Here is a 20,237-nt window from a genome sequence, read left to right as displayed (position 1 = left end):
AGGAAAAAATTTTTTACGATGAGGGTGGTGAAACCCTGGCACAGGTTGCTCAGAGAGGTGGTTGATGCCCCATCCCTGGAGACATTCAAGGACAGGTTGGACCGGGCTTGGAGCAACCTGCTCCAGTTGAAGATGTCCCTGCTCACTGCAGGGGGCATGGTGTAGATGGCCTTAAAGGTCCCTTCCAACCCAAACTGCTCTCTGATTCTGTGATTCAAACTGCCCTCTGCTCTTTGGCATAGCATGTGGGATACCAGACTCCACGTTCCTGCCCTAAAATTAGGAACAGTCTGTCCAAAACCGGTTTTAGTATGCATTATTATTTGAACAATTATAGAATGAAAAGCTGATTAATCTCTGTTACATCTTTTCTTCTGGAGATTCTCTCCAGACCATACAAAGTGCTAGATATAAGATGTTGCAATATATCCATCCCATTTCTAATATGCAGCTGCCATTAAAAAATCAGTAAGATATTGGGACGTGTCTGGAGCGTGACAGAGGATGACAAGAAAATGCAACAATGACAGCTTGTAAGTAAAATGAATGGTCTAATCTGGAATTTTGTGGGTAGTATTGGTTATCTCATCCCAAAATGGATATTACAGAGTTAGAGAAGTTTCAAAGGCAGTAACATCAATGGTTCTCCAAAAGTAGATCCCACCTAAGCAGACCGAGGAAGAAGTTATGTGCATATTCTTCTCAGCGAACATCATCTGAAAGGGGCACATGCAAAATTAACCAGCAAAGTATTTTTTTCAAAAAAGTGTGGGCTTTGCAACTCACCGATATATGATGTTGCTCAAAAAAAGGCTAAATAGTTACATGGACAGAAAGAGACGTGAGAGTGAAAACAGCAAGTGAAAGGTTCCCCACTCTAATCTCTAGAATCAGTAGGGGGATATGGGTGACTTCACAGCGTGAGGCAGATGACAACTAAACGGATGGCCTTCGAGAGCTCCTCTTTCTCTCTGCTAGCTAAACAAAGAACCTGAGATTGCTGCATCCCTGATTTAGGATCCTCTGCTGAGGTTCTAAACTTGTGAATCTAGATCTTATTTTCAGCAGAAGGGAATGGAAGCATCTTTTTCTGTTCATACAAAATGTATAGCACAGTCTAGGTCCCTGAAAGGGGCTGGCTCTTGTTCAAACCACAAGAAAGAAAGGCAAGACAGACAAGAAGGAATGAGAGATTAAATGCTAGAAAAGATAATTAAAACAACATGTTTGACATTTCAGATTCAAGCTTTTGCTCTATTCGTACATATTATTTGTTATAATCACACAGTGCATGATAACACACAGCCTCATCAACTTTTCTGCAACTCCTGAAGAGCTGGAAGACCTTCTTGCTGCACACTTTGTCTTTGCTAGAGCACTCCTTTAGCTTCAGCAAAGCTCATGCACCTGCCTTCTACTGAAGCCAAGGCAAACTTCTTAAAAGAGCACAAATGGATAGAGGCTGACTTTCAGCAGGGCTGCTTCCCCCTTCACATGAAATTAATAGGAGCTATTTGGCTGACTAACTCTGAAAAAAAAGTCAGGTCTTAGCAGACAACTCACAAAATTAATTCATTTTATTTGTTGGTTTTTATTTTTTTCATATTCCATTGTGGCAAATCAGACCCGTAAGCTTTTCTGTTTTAAATCCTGTATTATAGGACATATTTAGCACCATACTTACTAGAAGTATTCTTACCTGTAATTAAATCATGATGACCTACAGATCTACCACATTTCCCGTCCAAAATGTGTTGTGAAGATGTGTGGAGTTGTTGTATAGCTAAGCATTCACTTAGTACATCTTGTTCGATATCGGTACATGAATTTAGCTACAAGAGGAGGATAAAACAAACATTTTATTTCAAAGTAAATCAAATGACTTCTAATTAAATTCATACGTCTCTGCTTAAAGATTATGTACAGAAGGAAGGAACAAAATGTCATTGCTAGGACCTTGGTGTAATTAAAGATTTATCTGTTATTGGGTCTTTTTAATTAGAGATAGTTTTGGTTTTCTTAAGTGCACAAGTGTGCTAACCTTAAATCAACAACAGTTAGCTTCAGAAAATAATGAACCCTGTGTTTCTTCAAACCTTCCTGAGTAATTTAACTGCATATTTTCAGGCTTTCTGTAGTTTCTTGGGTTCTGTGGCAAAAGGATTGCATCACTTTGTAACTGTGACACTTGGAAAGACATTTGATAGGGCAAGAAAAGCGTTTGTGCTTATCAGATTGGAAGTAGCAGAATCATGTGCTGTCAGTAATGTGTAAGAGGTATCACCGATACGTCAGCTGTTCTCCAAGTAAATTAAAGCTCTGGCAAAAGCGTCTGAAGCAAACTCTTGAAAACCACAATGTCGATCATACTAAAAACAGCAGGAGAGGAGAATTAAGAAAGAAAAGCATTTCTAATTCTCTTTCAAACATGCTGATGTTGCCAAACTTTTGTCATAAAATAACGCTCACATTATACAAACAGCCATCATATTCTATAGCTATTAATAAATAGTTATTGTCTTTACATTTACAGTTTTGCATACTGATCTCCCCTGGGTTTGGTTATTCTAAATAAAAGGTCCATGCCTATTAGAATTCTGCTATACAGCCATTTATTGGTTCAGGATAAACATCTAACATTTGGATCACGAAGTACGTCTGCAGCCAATTAAACAACTACTAAATTAACAGCTAACTTTCTCCAATTTTGTTCTTGTAAAGCCTTTCAGAACAACAAAATATTACAACTGCAGTCACCTTCTAAGCTATGAATGAAATCTTCGGGATTCCTTTTATGTAAGTCTAGGCTCAAATGCTTTATTTTGTATCAGAGGTGGCACATTCTGGTCGTACATCTTAATCAGGACATGTGGGCAGAGCAGCCTGCTAATTTTTCTTTCCTGGCTAAGTCATTTCCACTCAGAACTCCTGGGAAGCTGACACCAACAGACAACTGCCTTTGCTGAGTTATAACCAAAAATGAGCAAGTGCGTATAAACAGTGTTTCCCCATTTTTTCCTGAATCTCAATCCAAAGTAGGCTGTGACCATTTCAGTAACACTGAGATTTCCTTAGTTGTGAAAGGGTTTTTTTTCCTATAATACATTTAAGTGAAACATTTGGGGGGTTTTATTATTTCTTTATGAGTCAGATTTACGTTGGTGCCTTTTAAGAGAGCCTGATCAAAATGCACTTTAAATCTGCTGCTTTTTCAGATCCCTTTTAAGTTCAAGGAAAAAAGACACAGGATCAAATATTCATAAAGTTATCACGGATAAACGAGTCAGGAAATCTGAAGATGATTTCAAACCACTGGAGTGCAGATTTAGACTGGTCTACCAAATAAGGTGTGGGAGGCAAGGAACTAACATTATTTTAAGACGGACTCGATAAGTCTACGGGAGGGTATGTATACGCATGCAGGAAAATTCCTCAGGCTAGGAGATTAAGAGATATGAAACCCTGGATGTTTGACATCTTGGTACATCCAATCAGCTGGAGGTTGCAATTTGCGTGTACCGCATTTGTCTTGTATTGATTCTATGCTTAAGGGCTGCTTATGCAGGAAGCACTTTGTGCCCCTTAATGCAAAGTCTGGATTTAGGGGTTTCCCCACCTTGCTCCACAGAACCGCAAACAGGCCTCAGCAGGTGACAGGGTGTAACAGTGGGGACCGTTCCTTTGTCCAGATGGAAAGGATGTTAACACGTTAATGCATTCAGCCCAGTACACAGAGCTGAACAAACAATATCCACGTCTGGTATCAGGAGAGAATTCCCTCCTTCCTTCCTTCCCCCAAGAATTACGTCAGCAACCACAGGTAGGAAAGAAGGGGGTTCCCTCCTCTTGAATAGGGAGCATGGTTGCTTTCCACAGCCAGCTGAGAATTTCATATAACAAAATCTTCCTGTTGCAAAGATCTTGCTAATTGCAAAAGACTTTGGTGCCACAGTTGACCTCTTTCTGTGGCCAGTTACTGCCATGGCTTCCTGACTCTTACTCTCATTAAGACCTAAAGCTTGCCCTAGGGAAGCTTTGGGAATTTTGCAACCTGTGCTGTGGGAGGCACGTGCACAGCACACCCTGTGGAACCTTCTAAAGTAGAGAGCTGTACTGAAACTCATGGCCTGATAATATTAAACTGGGCTTGAAAATCAGGCAGTCCTTTCCAGTCCTGCCAGACTGGACCTGACAGATGCAGAGACAGCCACATGATTCTGTGGACACGTGGATGGGTGCTAGGCATGAGCAGTGTTACTCCGAGGCACAAAGCTCAGCATGTAATGAGTGTTTCTTGACTGACTATTTGAAAGAACGTGCACGACTCCGGACACTGCTGTTCTAGGAAGTGTTGCTCAGACTGCAAGCACCTTGTGCAGAGAAGGGTTACTGGGAGAACTGGGGGACAGACAGCTGTCCTAGGGAAGGGGACCATAAGTTCAGATTGGTGAATCTGGCCAAGTGAAAACTGCAGGGGATATAATTCGTGCTGAGAAGCAGCAGGAGGGAAGGGGTCTAAGACAGGGGGCATGGCTGACCCAAAGACAAATCAGTATGAACTCATCACAGTTGTATTGAAACAAGAGAATTAGGCCTTTGACATCCTTCTCACTCCTCCATGCCTCATCCCAAATTCTGCAACTAAGATCACCTGGGTTCTCCTATTGTCTCTTCTCCACGTGTTCCTCTCTTTGCTCTCCAGTACTTCTAGTTCTTACCTTTGATATTTTTCCAAACTAGCTGCTCCCTAGCTCTGTCTTGCCAGGCTGTCATTGCTGCTTTGTCCTCCATCCTTTAAACTCGCCTTGCTGTCTCATCCTTGACGCTCTTGGCAGTAGCAAAGCAGCTGGGGGACGATGTCATTGCTGCTTAATGAAGTAATTGTAATTGCTCGCTAAGGCTTGCATTCCCTTCCACTCCAGGGCCTGAAGTATGCTCATAGTCTGTTCTGTCACAGACTAGCTCTATGGGGTCCCAATCATCTTTTTACAAACTGTGTGTACAAACGTGTAATAAACAAGTCTCTGATCTTGGGCTGTGGCCCGTAAGCATCCCCATTTAATAATGAGTTCAGGATTTAGCCCACAGAAACCAAAATACTTACTGGAATCTAATACTAGTGAAAACATAACTAGCAGTCTGGGTTTGGAATGATTTATAAATGCATTTAAAATACAGATGTGGTGGGAAAAGGGCGGGGGGGTGTTCATTCTCATCTATTAAAGGGCTCGTTTCCTAACATTTCCATAGTATCCTGGCTTAGTTTCATTTGTGTTTTAGATGATCTACCAACGTGTATTTACTAGCTGACTGCAGAGACTCAATGCATCGCCATTTTATGTGAATGACAGCAGAATTTAGGTGTGTGTAAGGAAGATGAACAGGAAAAAAATGCTTGGAGAGAAAGTGTGGGGCAAACCAAAATTAGAGGGTGGTAGCCTAGAAAGTACAAAAGTATATGGTGGAGTGGTTAACAATGGTGATTAAAAACCAACAGGAAAATTAGCTCAACTTCAGTTTTATTCTAGTGATATCGCAGAATAGCTCTGATTTGAAAATACATAAACTAAAGGTAAATTAAAAATAACTATACTGAGGAGATCTGGAGATGCGTCACTTTTTGCCTAGTGGGTCTTACCTTCTTACGCACCTGTTGTTCTTTGGCTGAATGAGCTTTCACATGTTTGCGCAGAGAGCTGGGGTCGGTGTAGCGTTTGGAGCAGCCAGGAATCTGACAGGCATAGGGTTTCTGTAAATGTGAGGAAAGGGGAAAGGTGTCATACTCCTCTGCCTCTCGACGGTCAGCAGAGTGCTGCAGGACGGCTGTTTCTGTGAAACGCAGTGTTGAGCCCGAGCTGTTTGCTCTGTTTGCTGTTTCCGCATTTGCTCTGTCTCCTCGATGTACTCAAGCCAGAGATGATGCCAAGAGAAGAACCGCATTGATAGCTCTGATTTTGGACTCCACGCAAGCACTGAGAGCATTCCACACATCGATGCTCTGGCATGTTGGATATAGATTACTGGGCTGAATTAAATGCTAATGAGATGTAACTGGATGGGGTTTGACAGCATTGCCTTTTTTCCTAGCCTTTATGGTAGGCAAAATGATCATGAGATCACCCAGTATAATTATAAATGTAGAAGCTTTGATGTTCAGTGCTGATTTATGTAGTTTTTACAACAGCTGTTCCATATGCAGCAGAGCAAAACGTGCGGCATAGCAGACATTTGGTTTCCTTCATACCTTGTTCCTGTTTTGAATAGCAGCAGCAATGTCTTTCTTTTTATAACTCCTAACCAAACAACCTGCATCAAACATTAACATCTGAGCAAATCAACACAGAAAGAAAAATGCATTATTGTTGATTGTGTCGAGCAGACCTTTCCAGCTGATTTTGGCATGCGGCAGAGCTCACCACTTTTATGTGGCACGGTATGAGCACTCGTTCCTAGGAAAACCGACTGGGTCTGTGCAGGCAGTTCCAGTGTGCTCTCCTCATAGGACAATAAATAAGTAAATACACAAGGATGCTCCAATTTAACAGCTGATTCTGGAGTCCCAGTGACTGAAAGCCTCACCAAGTTGTTCTCTTAGTTATGTCTCCTCCCAACAAATGAAACACGATCTCTGTGTTACAGTACAACCTCCCAATGAATGTGCAAGTACCAAGTCGAACAAAGGGACTCTGACACTTGTTATTAAGTAACCACTGACTTAAGTGATAGCAAAACAGTGCTGCATGTCAAAGCTCACAAAGTTTTAAAGTTGAGCAGAACATTCCTTTTTTCTCTCTTTTCTTGCCTCATCTGTCAACACTACCTTGGCCTTCTCACTTGGACTCTAAGTCCTTTTGGTGCCTTCCCAAAGGTAAAAAACTGTTTTTTCATGACCTCAGAGTCACAGTCTTTAATCCCCTTGGTTTCAGAAAGAGGATGCACAAAAGGGAAAAAACTCACTGGTTTTGGGAGCTGTGACTGTGAAGTCTTTTAAACAAGTTTCTTTGCTCCTGGAGGAGTGATGACATGCCCTTTTACCACAAGGACAGCTATGTTCCCTTTGTTCTGCTCCTACCTAGTAGAAGGATCTACTTCCAGATGATTTAGTAGAGATTCAATCAAACTAGCATACACCAGTAAGTCTCTGAAATGATTTACAGATTCTCCTTTTGGAGAAGATAAATGATGGAGTGACCTACATTGAGAAGCTTTAAAACCAATTCCAACTGCACTCCATAAGGAATAAGCACTCTATATAAACCCCTTTTCTTTGTAAGAACCTCCAGAGGATAAGTATTGCTGCTCTGTCCAGCCAGCAGGAAATTTCTAAAGGAATAATACAATCATTCACCAATTCACGACCTTACAGGCTAACACAGCACCTACCCAGCACGTTACAGGGCAAAGCAGATTTATTGGGAGTGTCTGGAACACAGAGAACTGACACCTGAGGAAAAACAACGGAAAACTTGAACAAATCCCTTAGCAGAAAAACTAGTAGAGTATTTTTCAAATCACTGATGTCATTCTACTTAGTGATAGCGAAACTAGACGAAAATCTGACTACCCTTAAAGAGGTTCACGGCTATTTACTTCGACGTTCCAGGCAGTTACTCTGTCCACCGCGCTAGCGCAACGCGCAGTCTTTACAGTAGCACCATCCTGCAGCTCTGCTGTTTTTCACACTCACATAAGCACACAATGCACTAAGCTAAACCGTCGGGCTTCAGTCAAACCAGGTGAGTGGAAGTTAGTTACTGCGCTGTAGGACTACAGCCACAGTTTTAAAGAACCTGCAACAGAATAGTATGGAGGGTATTTTTAGATGTTTAAGAAAGTTAGTAGAAAATTATTACTGTACCTTTTTCCTGATTTACGAGCATCTCAGATAATAAAGACAGAGATAAAGAGAGAAGAAAAGAAAACAGAAAGTTAAGAGATTTGTCTTCAATAATGCAGACCAACAGATACAAGAATTTTTGCTTATTTTGTTAACCGTTTGAATTAGCTTTCAAAACTAATAAATGGCATTCCATTTGTGAGTTTGGCTAATAAAAAATATGTCTATTAGATTCAAGCAGTTAAATTTCAAAACCGTGTACCCAATTTAGTATATCCACTTTCAAAAGAGACGCATTTTAGAACTAATTACAAATTAAAATATCTCAGGTTGACTTTCAAATAAATAAAACATTGTTATTGTAAGTGTGCTTTGGTTTGGAAAATGTGACTGACTCGCTTCTCTTACTTGTTTGTTTTTGCAAGGCATAATGTACGTTAGACATTCCTTAATGCTGCACTGTCTGAAACGTGTAGCTGCTTAAAAAGTAAATATCAATTAAACTCCAAAGTTCTGCCCCATAAACACTTGGTCAAACATTAAACCATATATTCACTTCTTTGTAAAAGACAAAGGAGCAACTCCGCCTGTTATTCTTCACAAGCTCTATGCTGAGAACTTAACTGGTCTACAAAATTGCCTACTTACTTTCTTCCCCCATAATACGGTGATTTAATTTTATCAGAGCCTAAGACAGTAGACAGGCTCAAGTGAGAAGACTTAGGCCAGAATCTACCAACTGTACTTACGAAATGAATTGGTTTCTTACAGTTAATTCTGACGGTGGGTACTTAACAAATCTCATACGTATTTCTACCTTTACATAATCACGTCCAAAACTGAGACGCATTTACCTTCCACTGAGACGGCCGAAATGCTTTTGCATTCATTCAGAACAGACTTTACTGAAGCAACATCGGATAGGAAGCAAGGCAATGACACGCATTTAGTACAGCAGCAGCAATGACTCCGCTTTCACTCACACTGTACCTTACTCTGCTGCTGCCTCCTCTTACTGGAACGAGAACAATGGGAGAGTTTGCTGAGTAACTTATTCCTGAGTAACCTATTCCTGAGTAACTTCTTCCTCAGCATGAGTAAGAGTGCTGAATTTGCCTTTCCATGATCACAACTTTTTCACTTCTCAAGGCATATACAATTCAAAACAAGAGTACAGTTGCTTATAGCCGAGTTTTCTGAGACGCTCCCCATGAAAAGGAAAAGCCACCCTCCAGTTGCAGAACAGCCTGTGCACAAGGATCATTGGAAAACTCCGTGCAACTCCCAGTACGAAATCATGCTTACGGTGTCCAGGTGCGTTCGCTGATGCTTCGCCCGGTCGCTGGAGTTGCTGAAAGCTTTCTGGCAGCCAGGATGCTGACACAGGTATGGCTTCTCCCCAGTGTGACTCCGGAGGTGAATCTTAAGGTTCTCAAGCCTAGAAAATGCCTTGTTGCACCCTTCAAACTGAAAAACGTCATAAAAAAATCGTTGTAAAGTACTATTACATAAACCATGTGCAGCCACAATGAGAACAGTGTAAGTTCCAAGCTAGACATGCAATAAATCAACCACCATTCAAACATCTGTTGAAATTTATGGATGAAACACAACATTTTGTGCTGTTCATTTAATCTGTCACTGAAGACATGGTGTGTAGCTCAACAATAATGGAAGGGTTATAAATATCTCACATGTTCTGTCTGAAGTTCCGAATGCTTAAAGACATGGTCTCAGAAACAGAAAATTTAAAGAAAGAACAAGTGTTCTGATGAGTTCTCTTAGATGTTAATTGGCACAGGAACCACTGTGGGCAGTAACAATTAGTTGCTACAGACAGAGAGCAAGAGAAGCTATTTGTGGCAGGTAAGAACCTGGTTTCAGGTGTCTGAAATCCTATACACTGGAGCAGAGGAGCACAGACTATTACACGAAGACCTGACCCATCTGAGGAGCAATCCAAAGGAACTCTGCTGTTATTCCGCACCCTTTTCCTTACTAGCCGTATCCTTCAGATCTGTGCTCAGCATTTATACAACCAGCAAGCTGAGCAATTCTGACTTCTTAAGGACCCGTTGCATTAGGGAACTCCGTAATAAAATGCTGTGTAGCATTCATAACAAAAGTCACTGTTTCAAATTCAATCTGAATAAATCAATAATTAAAACAGCCAGCTACTAGGCCAAGGGCAGGGTGTTTCACATTGCTTTCTGGTGAGTTTCAGTGTTCCAGACAACAGGTGACTGCAGTGGAGGCCCAGTACGTAGGACAGGTTTTGGGAACTAACTCAGGGGAGCACAGGGGAGGACGTTCATGCCCCAGCAAACCCATAAAATGCACTCAGATACTTACGCATGTGTACAAGCACTTCTATTCAAGCATACTCAGGTGTAGTGGTATGCATATACTTTGTCCACTCTGCACTGCAGCATCATGGCACTGCACGTTTTCTAGTGTCTACATAGATAAAAACCTGGCTCCTCTATGATTCAAGATCTCAAAGAACATATTTGAGAAACACAACCCAATTTACCTTCATATCAACACTATCAATTTTGAAAGAAGTTCAAGAAAGATGAGGAGCTACTGGAAAGAGTCCAGCAGAGGGCTACGAGGATGATGAGGGGACTGGAGCATCTGTCCTGTGAGGAAACGCTGAGGGAGCTGGGCTTGTTGAGCCTGACGAAGTGAAGGCTGAGAGGGGACCTTATAAATGCTTATAAATATCTGAAGGGTGGGTGTCAGGAGGATGGGGCCAAACTCTTTTCAGTGGTGCCCAGTGACAGGACAAGGGGCAATGGGCACAAACTGAAGCAGAGGAAGTTCCGTCTGAACATGAGGAAAAACTTCTTCCCTCTGAGGGTGACGGAGCCCTGGAACAGGTTGCCCAGGGAGGTTGTAGAGTCTCCTTCTCTGGAGATATTCAAGACCCACCTGGACAAGGTCCTGTGCAGCCTGCTCTGGGTGACCCTGCTTCGGCAGGGGGGTTGGACTGGGTGACCCACAGAAGTCCCTTCCAACCCCTGCCATGCTGGGATTCTGTGGTTCTGTGGTTCTGTATGTGTATCTTAAAACCACCATTTCTGGAAGACAGATTTTTTTGTACGATTCTTGCTCACAAAGAGTGAAATCCTGACACTCACAAAATTAGCAAGTGCTTTGTCACTTCCTTGTGCTGAGTCAAGATTTTGTTCATCAGCTTTCCATCCACTGCCTGTGGTTCCTTGGATGGCGTCACAGAAATTACAGTCCTGCTAACCCCTGTAACTTTCTGTTACCCACACACCTCTTCTACACATTGGTGCATGCAAACTTCTGACTCAGCAGCTGCACCCAACATTGCAGGCAAGAGGGATGGGAAGGGAGAGCAAATGCAGATGGAGCCTAGAAGATGCTGTAAACTGGAGGCACCTGATCTCCTGGTGCCTGAACAAAGGCAATTTAAAGTACTGACGGACAAAGGTCCACCACCTCCTGCTCAGACCAGTGTGTTTTAAGCATCTCAGCGCAGTGAACAGAGTGATCTGGACTCTCCAGCTAGCACTTCATTTTGCAGGCTGTGTTCTGTCTTTGGATGCAGATCAGCTCTGCGAAATTCTGCACATCCGGGCACGCCAACACCCAGGCACCCACACAGAGGGCCTCCTGCCAGATTGCAAGTTTCTGCCTTTCCCCGCCACTCACACGTGAAAGGATCACTATGCCTTATACGGCCCTAAATATTTCACTGCAGATATTTAATCTGCCTGAATGGCACATTTGGGTCTACGTGTGCAGACAACTATCTGACATGTATATATTTCCACCTTTCCCCATCACAACTATCATGACAGCTCCACAGAGTCACCTGGAGGCATGCAGCCTACGGCTTCAGAAGTTTGTTTGGCCACAACTCCCCTCTGAACACTTGAGCTGATGCAGGGAGGTGGGGGAGTTTTGGAAGTGACCAAGCCACCAAGGCTTAAAAAAAATCCAAACTTTCTTCTTCATCATCACTAAAAATCTGGCAAGGATTCAGAATGAAGCAACCTGAAATGTGCAAATATGCTGAAGTCCATGAAAAATAAAGCAGAGTTTGGGAAATCCATGGTTCTCGTAAGACATTCCATAAAGCCAGTCTCTGGCAAAAGGAGTTACTGTTCTGAGGTCCTAAAGATCACTTGTTTCCGCTTTGTTCCCCACCTTCCTCTCCTCCCCTCCCCTCCCCTCCCCTCCCCTCCCCTCCCCTCCCCTCCCCTCCCCTCCCCTCCCCTCCCCTCCCCTCCCCTCCCCTCGCTTTGATCAGTGTTGTGTGGTATCACCCCATTTAGTTCAATAGATCAGCTCTTCTCAGTTTTACTCACTGATGTATGACCACAAGGTAGGGTGAGAATCAGACCCAGGGTCTACAAAATTATTTTGCAGCTCAGCTCTGCAAGCTCATTCACCCAAATGCCCGGTGCCCAGCAAGACCAAGCTTTTCCCTTCGACTGTGCCCATGTGGGCCATTCCTTCCCCCTGACCTGGGCAGACTCTTCCCCGAGTATCATGAGTCCCTTCTATGTACTCCTCTACCCTCTCCAAAGGAGTTTCTGGTTCTTGCATACAGGCACCAAAAAACCTAGCCCAGAAGGACACTATATAGCAATGTTCCTTGTTATTGGCTCCTTGGGACACTTTGTACCCTGTTGGCACCAGAATCACGACAGTGACACTCCACAACCTGATCCTTCCTCTCTCCATGTCGTCTCAGACCTGGAAGACCTGCTAGGTCACAGAAGTACTTTCTCAGCTAATCAGTCACAAATGGAGGATCCTGAGCCTCAGAATGTTTTTCTAATGGATTACCAGTCTTCAGCTCCACATCTACAGCCTAATGCAAAGTAGGAAACTATGCAGAATAATCCAAACTAATTAAAGGTCCAGCTCCATTCTCATTGATGTCAGTAGCAAAAATGCCAATGGCAAAGGTCCTAAAACATCTAAACACAAGCTTAATTTAAAACACATGAAAGCACATATGTTTAAGAGTTTGCTGGATGCTGGATCGGGACTTACGGAAGAGAAGGAACAGGCCCTACCACAAATGCTCAGAGCTATAATGTAAGCATTAACACTCAAACAGGGGTTTATTACACTTTAACTGTGGTCAACATCCTCTTGTTGGTACTAACACATAATCCAAAGGTCTAATGCCTTCAGCAGTAAGGTTCCTCCATCACCACATATGCCTGGACTTTAAGGGCTTTTCATATTTATATTATAATTTCCTAATTTATACTATTTGTATTATCCCTCTCTATTAGCCAGAAACCAACAGATAGTGGGACAGCCGCAATGCTGTGATAAATTCATTCTAAACATCCATGGTGGGAGAACACACCAGCAAAGAGAACGACATGGCTCCAGCACTCATATTTTCAAGGAGGCGGGGTTGCTAAAGGCTGTGTTGGCTAAATAGGAATAAAATCAGTGGAAAGGGAGGGGAGGGCAAGAATCTTGCTGGCAAGAGATGACAAGAGGGGAAGGTGATGTGCAAAGGTGAAGGTGAAAGGCCAGAGAGGGAGGGAGGAAAGGAGTTGGTGCAAAGAGCTGACAAGCGTGAGGCTGAGAGAATCCACGCAGAGCTGCAGAAAGGTCTCCCCTTCGAAGGACTCCAGGAAAACCTAGTTCAGCTCTGTTACTTCTTGCTGGATCTGCTGACTGTGTCCCTTGCAGTCTTTCCCTACAAGTGCACATGTGGAGACAGCACTGCTGAGACCCAGCTTCCCCAAAGCAGAAGTGTCTCACCTGTACCGTTGTACAAGGACAAGATAACTTCAACTGGGTTGATGAGGTAACTGCATTAAGATGACTTTGAAAGGTAATTCTTGGGCTTCATTTCTACTTACCAACACTTTTAACCCTTCCACCTTACCCTTGCTACTTGGAGCGTACTTGTATTTACATATACACCAAATAAAACTACTCCTGCATAAATGGGGTGCTCATTCCCCTTTCCAAATAACCTCCAGGAAGATCCATCAATCCCAGAAGTGTCTCAGATTCAACTACAAAGAACAAATGTTCAGTTTCCAAAGGGCTTTAGGATGGCAAGAGCTATTTGATCAACTGAGAAGGCCACTTAGAATATCTCCCAGACATCTGGCCCCAATCTGTCACTGCTTAATCCTACAATCTTAAACATTTTGTTGATGTTTGATGCCTGGGATAACTGTAACAAACGCTGCATGATCCTCAAAGTCTTTAAATGTCAACAGAGCTCTTAAACAAGTACATCAATAAAAATAATAATTATATTGCAATTACTACTTTTGTCTTTATTGTGAGACTGTTAATGGGTGCTTCAGACACTGCTATGCTACACACATCTGAGGACAGACACAAACAATGCCACATGATTACAGTAAATAGCATGATGCAGTTATTCGATTTTATAACTACTGCTGCTTTTTGAACAGGGCTTCTACCAGGAAAGAAATATGTTGGTAGAAATTTACGGGACTAAATTAGTTCACTACCATATGAAAGTACATATGTAACCTTTATTTTACACTACAGTCTCACTGGAGTGTAACTGCTGCAGTATCATGCATTTAAAAGGCATATTTATGAAAACACTAAATTATCTCACAGTGATCTAAACACATCACAATTTTCCTAACAAAACAATTTAATCTAATAACTATAATTGCTTACAGTGTTTTCTTTTTTGCTTCCACATTATACTTTGAATGCACCTGAGAATGTTGCCATGCAGAAATAACAGCATATTCCCCAAAGGGTTTATATTATCAAATGTTTACCATTTTCATAAGCGTATTTAATCACAGTCATGCCTACAATATCTGTCAGTGGTACAGATCAGAAGAAATAAACTATAAACCAAGCAGCTCAGACCATAAGGTGAAGCAATAACTGACATTTTCTTAGGAAATGAGTTATGACTGAAAAAGAGAAGCCTTCACAGTTGTAGTGCTAAATAGGACCAGTGTGCCATTAGAGAAAGCTCATTAATATACACCTCTGCTCTCTGCTGCAAGATCAGTTAAACAAGCTGCCTTTTATTTATAGACCTAAAAGGGAAAGAGCAGGTCATATTGGCTGCTGACATCTCAGACAGCCTACAGATGGAGAACCCAAAACATTTCATTCCAAAGCATTTAATACTATCAGTAGGAAATCTTATGTCTGGTCAAAACATATACGAGCCTTATGAACAATGTGAAATGTTCTTTCTTCCCAACTGATTACAAAATTGGGAAAATTTGCTTGAAAAACATGTTACAAGAAAAAGGATCCTGTGAGGATATGTATCCCTTCTGGAGGGGAGGAAATAGTCACACCACTCGCTAAATAGCATCAATGTTTTACAGCACACTGAGTCTAATACTGGGGACATGGCAGGAGGCACACAAGGCTCCGAACTGTTACGAATGTCAGCAGCTTAAGCACATGAGTTGTTCCAGCCAACACAAGAATCAAAATATCTGCTTTGGTGCCTTGTTTTTTTCTAGTAAACTCCCCATTGGACTGATTTTTAATTTTCTATTGTAGCTACAATGTCAAGCCCTGATCCTGCAAATAGTTGCTCATGAGTAACCTGACTCACACAGGGAATTTTATTAAACTCAACAGAACTATTTGTGTGTATAAAAACATAGGACCGACCTCTCAACTTCCTAAAGAATCCCAGTTCATATAGCCAGTTTACAGATTTAAATTGTTAGAAACTGCTTTTTTCCCTTTGTGGTAACATAATAGTGGAAAATACCTGTTTACAGAACAAGGGTCTGCCAATTGCTATGGGTTCGTTTGAAGTCTGAACAATTCACATTTGCAAAGTGACACTTCTGCATAATATTTCATCTGAGTCCTGAGAAAAATTGCTTCTACTTGTCTTACTGTTCATACTACAAAAAAGCATTTAGGGGCTTTAGCCAGACTATTGTACAATTGCTGGTGTGCAGGAGAAGAAAAGGTAAAAAGGTTCAGAACAGGAAAAAGAAAAAGTGTAGCAGAGTAAAGCCACAGTATAAATGCAGCACACCCTTCATGTTGTTGGGTTTTAGGGTAATTGCAGCCAATCATTTGACATCAACACATCATACACCAGCAGTTCATTTTTCTTTACAGTATTAGACAGGTTGCGTATTTCCTAATTAACATGAAACTGGGAAATACTAATACACTGGAAATCCCAGAGGAGGTGTTTGATCAGCATACATCACTGAATGAAACAAGACTTTGGGCTGTCTCCTTTATTTCAATTTTATGAATTTTATAAGCCCCTAAGCCCACATTCCTGAACCCCCCGCTGGCAGTACCAGGAGTTATGGGTGCACAAGGAATGCAGACCTGGCCCACGCAAGGCGTAACAACAGACTCATTTAAGTCATGAGGCTTTCAACAGCAACCAGCTCTGATTCTGCATGTGAGGCGATTTCCACACACAAACAGACTCCTCTGACAGCGAAACCCAACCACCTGCCTGCAACATCCCCGGAGACAGGATTCCTCCACTCTCACTGTACTGTCTAAAAACTGAACAGCCTCCTTGTCTGAGCTCCCCGAGTCCCTGGGGAATGGCAGGTCTGACCAGCATGAGGTCGGCAGCTGAGCGAGCTCAGCGAGATACATCCTGCTTGGTAGGTGCCTGTCCCTCTCCCCTGACAACAGAGGCAGACTAGAGTCAGCTTCTGGGTTTTGTTTTTTAAAGATATTTTTACCTGTGTTCCTGAGGATATCTAGCATTAAATGAGATTTTGCCAACCACCTCTCAAGGTCTGCTGTCGTACAGAGTGCAGAAGACCAGCTCATCAGGACAGACACTGAGGCTTTGCCTGTCTCTAAGTAGCACCGGCATGTTTTGTCTCTCAAAAGTCTTGCTCACATAACTGCAAATTATCAGCTGTCAAGAAAGGGGTGAATGTTGTTCAAAGCACCGAAATACTCACAGATTTATTTCTTCTAGTGCCCGTGGGTCAGGCACTTCAATAAGCATTTCAGCGAGCGTTTGGGCGAGCCAACAGAGCTTTCCATACGTTTTCCAGCAAAACCCAAAATATTGGGGAAACTATCAGCACATCCTAACATTTTCACAAGACTCCATCGCTAGTCTTAAAACTCTTTTTAGTCATCAATCTTTAATCAAGCAGAAGGATTGACATTTGTCAAAACAGGGGTACTCGCACTTATTTGCTGCAGCATATGAGAAGGAACCAGGAAAGCTGGGGATATCTTCCTATCAGCAGAATGACAGCCACAAATTTTGCCATAAGGTTTTGCTAAATATGTCATTTGGAAACCAAGCAATTTTCTGAAACCTCATCACAGTTGGACTGAATACAGTATCATGGCTTGCAGGCAAAAATAACGTTGCATGGAGCAACATTTTAAAAAATAAAATGCAAAATTTATATGGTCATGAAATAAGCAAAGAAGACACCTCTCCCAAAATCTACATGTCAGTCCCTTTATTTTCTTATATGTAATTGGGAAACTATGATTTATTTGGGATTTTTTGAATAGCTTGCAAGCTATTTGAAATTAAAGGACATCACACAATCCAAGTTTTGCTGCTCCAATATCTGAAGCCAGATCTGCTTGTTTTGGGGACAAAATTACGATTGAACAAAATCAATTAAAAACCCTCTCCAGCTGTGCCAGCAAAGAACCACAAATAAAATTAAAATGCTTCCCTTCAGTTCTTTTAGGTTTTTTTAAACAAAAATATAGTTCACGACACATGCTTCAAAACTTTGTTCCTCTGGGTCAGGAAGTCCCACCTTGCTTTCTAAGGAAACACTTCCATTCCAGTTTGCATCTAACATATTTACACGTGTCTCACCTGAGACTTCACAGAAATTCTGTCCCACACTCTCGCTGTATCTTTGCATTTTGGTCCACATTTTAGTCACATCTTTAAATACCAGACTGTGCTCTTGGTCTGGGAGGCCAGTTACACTGCAAACAGTTCTGCACAGAATGCATTTCACTGCCATGCAAGATGGACTAGGCGCTCCTAATTTACTTACAGGTAGAAGAGTTTGCAAGTTTGGAGTGAAGAATTAATTTGTTTAAAATAACGAATGCATTTCCAGGGCAATGAGAGAAACCATTTCTGTGAACTAACCAGTTAAAAAAAAAATTAAAGAGGGGACAACAGCAAGAAGGAAAAAAAAAAGTAATTACAAAAAGAAAAAAAAACCCTCCCCCAAACTTATGGCTGATTAGCATAGCGTAGCATCTTAAAAGGCCAAAATACCACATGTGTGGCACGTTACAAAAGAAGATTAAAATAAAGGAAAAAATATCCAGAGAACCATGAAGTCTCAAAACATCTGGAGTTTTATAGTAACAAGAAGGAAAAAATCAAAAACATAATTGAAAAAAGTCCACTGTGATACATTATTGTACAATGAAGCTTAATGGAATTGAAGGGAGAAGAGATGAAAAGGCAAAATAAAGAGGGGGAAGAAATAAAAGAAACAAGAAAAGGCATTTATATTTTAAAGATGTCACTGAGGGTTTTTATCCCAGTTATTAAAAATTACACACCCTGCTCCTGTAAGCTGTTCCTGTCAGGTGCTGAGTGCTCTCTTTCAGCATAGGACACCCACGCATGCTGGGGAATTCATCAACCCTTTTGCACCCGGTGTAGGGGCACTTTTCACTCCTGATTCTTTGAGAGACATCTGCAGAGAGAATGGCAGAGAAACGGCCTGTCCTCGTTTACATTCTGAATCCAGTGGGAGATTTGAAGAGAGGCAGGACAAACATGTACACTAAAAATGTTCGCTAAAAACAATGCACAAATTCAGGAATTAAGCAAACAATCTTAAGCTGTTATATTGGCATGAGACAGTAGAATCAACTGTAATTGCAATACTCTGAATGTATTCACTAACAAACATTTATATGGAAAACTGAAATGAAAAACTTCCCTCTTTTTTCATATTTTTGTCTTTTTTTAACGAACCAGTAGAGGAAGAGTAAGATCCGCACAGAGTCCATTCTGCCTCTGTAACACGCCACTGATGCGTCTGCGAACAGGACGGGTTTCCAGCGCACCACAGGCATGAACACCCCGGATGAGGGCTGTGCCCGGTCTGTCCCCAGTCCCAGGAAGATTTGAGACAAGCGTGTGCCAGACCCTGTCTGTAACAAATACGGTGTACTTTGGCAACAGTGAGTGTCCATCCTAACTTCCCACTCACCCCCCAGACCGCTATTTTTTTTTAATCCTGGAAAACCCAGCTCATATCTCTGTCAAGACCAATAAATAAATATGTTTTACAGTCATAGCTTGTCACCTGTCACCCAGCTAACCAAGTGACTCCTGTCCTTGGCAGATCAAACAGAGGAGGGTCCTGTGGGTGAAAACTGATCTACAGTTGGAAATTGCTGGCTACAGGCAACTCAACTGGTCAGCCACAACTAAATTCTCCCTTGGAAAAGATGAAAATCACCAGCAAGGTAACTCTCCACCCCCCTATGTGTTTTTTGTTGCAAATGCAACTTTTTGTATCTGGTTCAACATAGTTCATTGATTTTCCTCGCAAAATCTGTTTCACAAAGTGGGTAGCTTTATTGCCAGGGTTTTTTCCTGTTTTAGACAGGGTGGCATTTTTTCCTAAAAGGCACTGTCCTTCTCATACTCTACCTGTATTCGTTTCCACATGCACATAACGGAGCTTCTCTACCAAACCATTGTTTCTAAAGATCAGCTAAGAAGAATAAAGTTTCCGTGCAAATTAACAACAAGCTGCATGAAATTGTCACCACTGGATGTATCTTTGCACAAAGTGATGAGAAGGACACACTACTTTCTCCAAGGTTCTTCCTGGCAAGGGAACGGACAAATTGGTGGAATTCTCCTCGGTCAGGTAGGCTCCTGCTCTTTTCTGTGCCATGCTGGGCCCATTTGAATATCCATAAATGAAGACTGGGGTTCAACCTGCAATCCAAGGAAGGCAAGGGATCTGCTAAGATGTACGTGATTATGCCCAACATTTCTTCGCATGTGTAGAGCTGAGCTCTGGCAAAGAGCCCTACAAGGGCTGCTGGCAAACCACCAGGAAAGAGAGATTGTGCGGTGTGGTAGGAGCTTGTTACTACCTCAGGGTTAGTTACTTTATCCTGCTTTCCCTCGTGCCCTGGTTGTGGAGTAGAGCCTCAAGAGATCTGGCTCTCTCCTTTGCCTGCTGACCTGTTCCAGCCATGCTACACCAGAATCCCACAGGGTGACTTTACACTGGGAGAGCTAGAAGGTAACAACATGGAGAAGAACAATCTTTTCTTTCTGAGAGAACAGGCTCTCTTCCCTACAAATGGGGAACTTCTCCTCATTTTACCCAAAGTCGTTAAGTTTAGTCTTGCAGTGTTTTCACTTCATCTTGCTTGGACATGTTCATTACAC

At 42.1% G+C, this 20,237-nt stretch overlaps 1 protein-coding gene across 1 annotated transcript in view; it reads right to left on the bottom strand.

Annotated features, from left to right (window-relative positions):
• GLIS1 (GLIS family zinc finger 1) overlaps positions 1 to 20,237 on the bottom strand; it is a 210,390-nt gene that overhangs the window by 32,428 nt on the left and 157,725 nt on the right. The window contains 3 exon segments of the mRNA XM_075424036.1: positions 1,700 to 1,832; positions 5,639 to 5,749; positions 9,143 to 9,304. Coding sequence (XP_075280151.1) covers positions 1,700 to 1,832; positions 5,639 to 5,749; positions 9,143 to 9,304 — 406 coding nt within the window.

Source organism: Opisthocomus hoazin, chromosome 6, assembly GCF_030867145.1.
Source record: "Opisthocomus hoazin isolate bOpiHoa1 chromosome 6, bOpiHoa1.hap1, whole genome shotgun sequence".
NCBI lineage: Eukaryota > Metazoa > Chordata > Aves > Opisthocomiformes > Opisthocomidae > Opisthocomus > Opisthocomus hoazin.
Note: the sequence above shows the minus strand (reverse complement) of the source record. Positions and strands in the feature narration are given on the sequence as shown.